Consider the following 6,368-nt stretch of genomic DNA (forward strand, 5'->3'; position numbering starts at 1 on the left):
AGGCCCAGTAATTTCTTCATGACGTGAACATCAAATCAGTAGCTTCGACTCTGGCATTTTGCACTGACATAAAGACGAGTTTTCCAAGTAGACAGCAGTTCTGTCTTCTGTAAGCTCTGTATCTACCAAATACCATAAATGTAAATCTAAAACGTGTTTCTTAGCCTTTTCCTTGATCTCCATAATTGAGGACAGACGGGTCGCCCTCTTGTGGCAGACAGCAGTAGTAACTACTTGCTTTGCTAATGCTGCTGTTTGGGTTGTAGATGCCGAGATCGCCTCCAAACCCATGGTGCTGTTTCTGGGGCCCTGGAGTGTAGGCAAGTCCACCATGATCAACTACCTGCTGGGCCTCCATGACACCCCACAAGAACTCTACACAGGTAATGATGAAACATTGCTTTATTATTGCCTCACTTTCACTGTCTGACAGAGGCAGACAATAAAACAAATAAATACCTACACCAATCAGGCATAACGTTCTGACCACCTCCTCGTTTCTACGCTCACTGTCCACTTTATCAGCTCCACTTACTGTCCAGCTGCACTTTGTAGTTCTACAGTTATAGACTGTAGTCCATCTGTTTCTCTGATACTCTGTTACCCTGTTCTTCAGTGGTCAGGACCCCCATGGACCCTCACAGAGCAGGTACTATTTGGGTGGTGGATCATTCTCAGCACTGCAGTAACACTGACGTGGTGGTGGTGTGTTAGTGTGTGTTGTGCTGGTACGAGTGGATCAGACACATCAGTACCTGCTCTGTGAGGGTCCATGGGGGTCCTGACCACTGAAGAACAGGGTAAAAGGGGTCTAACAAAGTCTGTACTACAGTCTGTAACTGTAGAACTACAAGGTGCGCCTATATAAATAAATGAGCGTAGAAACAAGGTGGTCATAATGTTACGGTGATCGGTGTATGTCTTTCAAACTCTTCCTTATTATATTACCTTTTCTCTGTTGCTCTGTCTCTCTCCATGTTTCCCTCTTCCTTTTTTCACCCCTCCACTCCCTCCCTCAGGCGCTGAGCCCACCACCTCTGAGTACACAGTCATAATGCACGGCGAGAAGGTGCGCACCATCGAAGGCATCGTCATGGCAGCTGACAGTTCCCGCTCATTCTCGCCACTGGAGAAGTTCGGTCAGGGCTTCCTGGAGAAGCTGATAGGCATCGAGATGCCTCACAAGCTGCTGGAACGGGTCACCCTTGTGGACACACCTGGAATCATCGAGAACCGCAAGCAGCAGGAAAGAGGTGACAAAGAACCCAAACATGCGTAGCATTCGAAGGCGCAGCACTGGCACAGTTACCTTCGGGTTGATTAATGTGTCCTTGATATATAAACAAACAAACAAACAAGTAAACAGAGACATTATGTGAGAAAAACAAAAATTAATCATCAGACCCAAACGCACAAACATAAACATGCCAGACTATCATCATACAGCAGGAATTCATTGCTTGTGATCCTGTTTAAGGAATATGAACCTTATAACAATATTATTATATATTAATATGATAACAAATATGTTTGCTTATATTATAGAAACACTACCTGATATATAATTATTATTTGTTAAAGCTATAAGCCTCAAGAGGCCGTGGGTTACTGTGATTTTATCATGGGGAAGGGTGTTGTTAGGCACGACGCAAAGCAGAGTGAAACACGCTGCCTCGAGTGGCTTTTATAAAACGGTGGCCTTTTTTTTCATATAACAGTGAAGATATGATAACACAGGACAGTTTAATGGAAAGACGTTCAGTTTTTAAGGTCACTAAATCACCACCGCGAGTCGTCTGTCAGTCTGACGATGCCACTTTCTGACGCTGGGGCTGAATCTCAAACCGCTGCCTGCTCCCTACACACTGCACTACATAGGGGATTAAATACGGACTCCTGCAGCCCAGCAGAGCAAAATATCACTAAAACGGTCGTTTGGGATTCATCCATATTCAGACTCGACAGGCAGTCACGATTAGACAGCAGAAGCTGGAATTTCTAAACTTGATGTTACACAGCGCACTAGTTAGTCTGAGAGTACGGAGCCGTTTGGGACAACTTCTGACTGAAACATGGACGTTTGAAGCGTGTGAGACATTCAGGCGATGTTCTTTAGACTTTTATTCAGCTGATTTTCAGTAAATCACACCGTAAGTGCTTTATTTCAAGCCTGTGATGTTAATGATGGAGTTCTTTAGCGTGTTTGCGAGCCTGTTAGCCAGCCGCCCAGCGCAGTTCAGTTCACTCAGTGCTCCGTGTGATCAGCGTTAGGGTCAGAGATTAATCCATTAACAGCAGGAGGGCTTTTTGTGCCGTGGCGCAGTGATACACAGTTCAGTCGCTGTGAGGCGGACAGATTTTACAGCTTCAAACACGGCTCAGCCAATCAGGACTGATCTATTTATAAGTGCACTATATATATATATATATATATATATATATACACACACACACACACACACACACACACACACACACACACACCATATATAACATATCATATTTACAAATTTTCAAAGAAAACTCTGAATCCTGGTCAAAGAAAATGAGTTGAAAACTGTGGTGACATTTTACACTTGCACTAAACCAAATGTTAATAAACTGAATTGTTGCAAATTCTGGGATTTACATCTCCGGTATCAACCCTTCATATACTGTCCTGCAGGTTACCCTTATAATGAGGTGTGTCAGTGGTTTATTGACCGAGCCGACCTGATCTTCCTGGTGTTCGACCCCACCAAGCTGGACGTGGGCCTGGAGCTGGAGATGCTTTTCAGACAGATGAAGGGTCGTGAGTCTCAGATCCGCATTATCCTCAATAAAGCAGACAACTTGGCCACCCAGGACCTGATGAGGGTGTATGGCGCCCTGTTCTGGAGCATGGCGCCGCTGATTAATGTGACCGAGCCGCCACGCGTCTACGTCAGCTCGTTCTGGCCGCGAGAGTACGCGACTGACACCATTCAAGACCTCTTCATGAAAGAGGAGATCTCCCTGCTGGAGGACCTAAACCAGGTGATCGAGAACCAACTGGAGAACAAGATCGCCTTCGTTCGGCAGCACGCCATCCGGGTGCGCGTCCACGCCCTGCTGGTGGACCGCTATCTCCAAACGTATTACGAGAAGCTTGGCTGGTTCGCTGATCCAGATGAGGTTTTCCATGACATCGCAGCTGACCCTGACCGCTTCTACATCTTCAAATCTGTGCTGGCCAAGGCCAACGTGAGCAAGTTCGACCTGCCAGAGCCCGAGGTGTACAAGGACTTCTTCGGGGTGAACCCAGTGAGTGGATTCAAGCGGTTGGAGTCACAGTGTGGCTGGACGGGAGGTTGTCTGCTGCAGAAGATCGAGAAGGCCATCGGGGAGGAGCTGCCCGATCTGCTCAGCAGCCTGACCGAGAGGAAGGAAACAGCCAAACAGGAGAAGTCAAAGGCTCAGGAGAAGCCCAAAGCTGAGGAGAAGCCCAAAGCTGAGGAGAAGCCCCAAGGCGAAGAGAAGCCCAAGAACCGCTGGCGGAGGCAGTGAGGGAAAGAGAGAGAGAGGGGCGAGAGTAGGAAGGAGTAGGGTATTGTTCCTAATAGGGGTGCACACTGGCTCTGTTTATACTAGACATCAAGCCAGTTGAATGGACGGATGGATGGATGGATGGATGGATGAATAAATTGATTAATAAATTAAAAATGTGAGTGAATAACTGAATGAATAAATGATGGATGACCCGAGAAGGAATGGCTGCATGAATGAATAATAGATAAATGGATGGCTGAATGAACAAATGCATGCATGATAGATGAATGAACAAATGTACAGATGAATGAATGAATGAATGACCAGACCAGGGTATCAGAGAAACAGGAAGACAGTACCAGGAGTTGATGAATGAATGGATGAATGAATGAACAAATGAATGGATGAATGAGCGATGGTGAATGAAGGGTGATGATTATGGGATAAAAGAAATGAAGGACAGTTCAAAGGGAATGAATGAATGAATAGCATGCATAGTTGAATGAGCAAATAATTGAATTGACAAATATATAAATGAATGACTGGACAGAAAGGGGGATGAGAGAAATGGGATGAGAGTAAAGGGAATGAATGAATGAACAAACGATTGAACATATGAATCAAGACAATGAATGAACTAACAGATAAAAGTGAATGAATGAAGGATGACGATTGTGGGATGAGAGAAATGAAGACTGAATGAATGAATAACAGTTAAATAGTCAAATGAGCAAATGGATGAATTGACAAATATATAGATGAATGAATGAATAAATCAATGAATGAATGGACAGAAAGGGGGGTCAGAGAAACGGGGAGACAGTAAAGGGAATGAATGAATGAATCAAGAAGCATGACAATGGATGAACTAGCATATAAATGTGTGAATGAAGGAATGAATGAATGAATAACAGTTAAATAGTTAAATGAGCAAAAGGATGAATTGACAAATATATAGATAGAGGAATGAATGGACAGAAAGGGGGATCAGACAAACGGGTTGACTGTAAAGGGAATGAATGAATGAATTAACAAATGAATTGATGAATAATTTAATCCAGGAACATCTGACGGAGTGGAGGGAAGAAATTATGAAGAAGAGAAAAGCACGAATTCAGAGCCGTGGAGGCGGTTTAAACACAGAGACTCTCAGGGGTCACTGGCGTATACGGCAGAAATAATCCAGGTTTATGTATAAATATATAAATACCAACTTCATCAGAGTTGCTGATCTGGGATGAGCTCCTGCCTGCAGCATATACCTGTATTCCGTTGGGTATTTGTGGTAGGAGCTGATTCCAGACCAGCGCTCCTAATGCAATGTGTTATGAACGTAGCCACTGCTCTTTTGTTGCTTTCAATCACATCTGTTTGCTAGTGATTTATTTATTTACTGTTTCTTTCCACAAAGTACACCAGGTTATTAATCTTCGTCGTTGATATTCGAGTAAGTGGTGGGCTTGTCGACTTGTGCTCTTTTAGCAAGCATGTCTTACGCTGTAACTCGAGGTAGCTGTAATGCATATGATTAGTCATTTTGATCGTTTCATTGTGGTGACTGATGTCGAATGTTTCTAGTGCTGCATGTGAAATATAGCATCACATTAAAGCTGTTTTTTCTGTCCTAGACCGTGTCTTGATTCTGCAGTCGCAAAGAGTGGATGGATGAATGGATTGATGGAGGGATGGATGCAGAGAATGATATTTTGCATGCAGCTAAATCGAGATCAAGTGAGAAATCCAAACATTTCAGTGCTTTGAGCCACATTCGGGCCTGTTCTCCCTGAGATTATGACGTGGCGATAGATGTCCACCAGGGGGCATCACGTCTCATTGAAAGTTTCTGCTGTTATTACTGTAATAAGGAAATTATGAAACAGTCACCTTTGGTCTTCGCTAGATGCATTTTTACAACCATGCTGTGGACACACATACGCACTCAGACTTATTCTGATTTACAGCAAACCAGTAAAAACGATTGCTAAGTGTGTCGTCAAGACTAAAATCAGCGGTCGATTAAATGCTTTCTGAATGAACGTTCCACGGCGTGTGCCATTGTTAAGGCCTAGCACCACATCAGCTTTACACAATATTAAGCATAACACGCACGTTCCTTCATCTGACCCCGATGACCCCAGTGAGCTGACTATTGGGTCAGTCAGCCGAGATACTGTTACCTGGGACAGTTATCTGGAAAAACTCAGGCTAAATGGCTGATATCAGCTGGAATGAATTTATGACTGGATGGTCCAAGTTTCTGTCCGGCTGTGACCCTCAGCTGTGAGTGAACACACAGCCTTTATAGATACAGGATATATCCAAAAGTATCCAGACACCCTGTCTAAGGCCCAATGCCATTTCACCCTTGGCCCTCTGTTCTGCGTGTTCACGTCTAGAGGTAGGGTGTGCCAATTTTTGTTGAGATAGGTAGGGTGAAGCGTTAGGTCTTCATGGCCCTCCAAATGGAATTTTTTTCACAGACTCACTCGAAACGGAGTGTTATGAGGAAAAAAGAAAAACCAGCAAGACGGCTGTACAACCCAGAAATGTGAGAATTTACTCTGTTACAAATTACAATAACCACTGTTTTATCTTAGTTTATTGTTGTTTCAGTGTATTCTGGTCATTTTCTTCATAACAAGCACAAAAATCACTAATAGCATGCTAATATCTCGGTAGCTAATTTTCCCAGTTCTGACGCCTGAAGCTCCAGAATGTAACTGCTGTAAACATTTAAGGTTGAACAGGAAAATTCAAACAAGAATCTGCAGGGTCGCCTACAGAGCAGCGCTTTTTGAGAGTCGTCCCATTTCTTAGGACAATATTTCAACTTCTAAGAGGTTAGGGTGACACTCGAAAAC

At 43.8% G+C, this 6,368-nt stretch overlaps 1 protein-coding gene across 1 annotated transcript in view; it reads left to right on the forward strand.

Moving 5' to 3' along the window:
* The window catches only part of LOC108414067 (sarcalumenin-like), a 39,754-nt gene extending 34,620 nt beyond the window's left edge, over nt 1-5,134 (forward strand). Inside the window, exons 8-10 of the mRNA XM_017686845.2 lie at nt 267-383; nt 1,020-1,253; nt 2,666-5,134. Of these exons, the coding sequence (XP_017542334.1) occupies nt 267-383; nt 1,020-1,253; nt 2,666-3,525 (1,211 nt within the window). The 3' untranslated portion in view covers nt 3,526-5,134. The remainder of the gene's footprint in view (nt 1-266; nt 384-1,019; nt 1,254-2,665) is intronic.
* The last annotated feature ends 1,234 nt before the right edge of the window (nt 5,135-6,368 follow it).

Source organism: Pygocentrus nattereri, chromosome 25 (genome assembly GCF_015220715.1).
Source record: "Pygocentrus nattereri isolate fPygNat1 chromosome 25, fPygNat1.pri, whole genome shotgun sequence".
Classification (NCBI taxonomy): domain Eukaryota; kingdom Metazoa; phylum Chordata; class Actinopteri; order Characiformes; family Serrasalmidae; genus Pygocentrus; species Pygocentrus nattereri.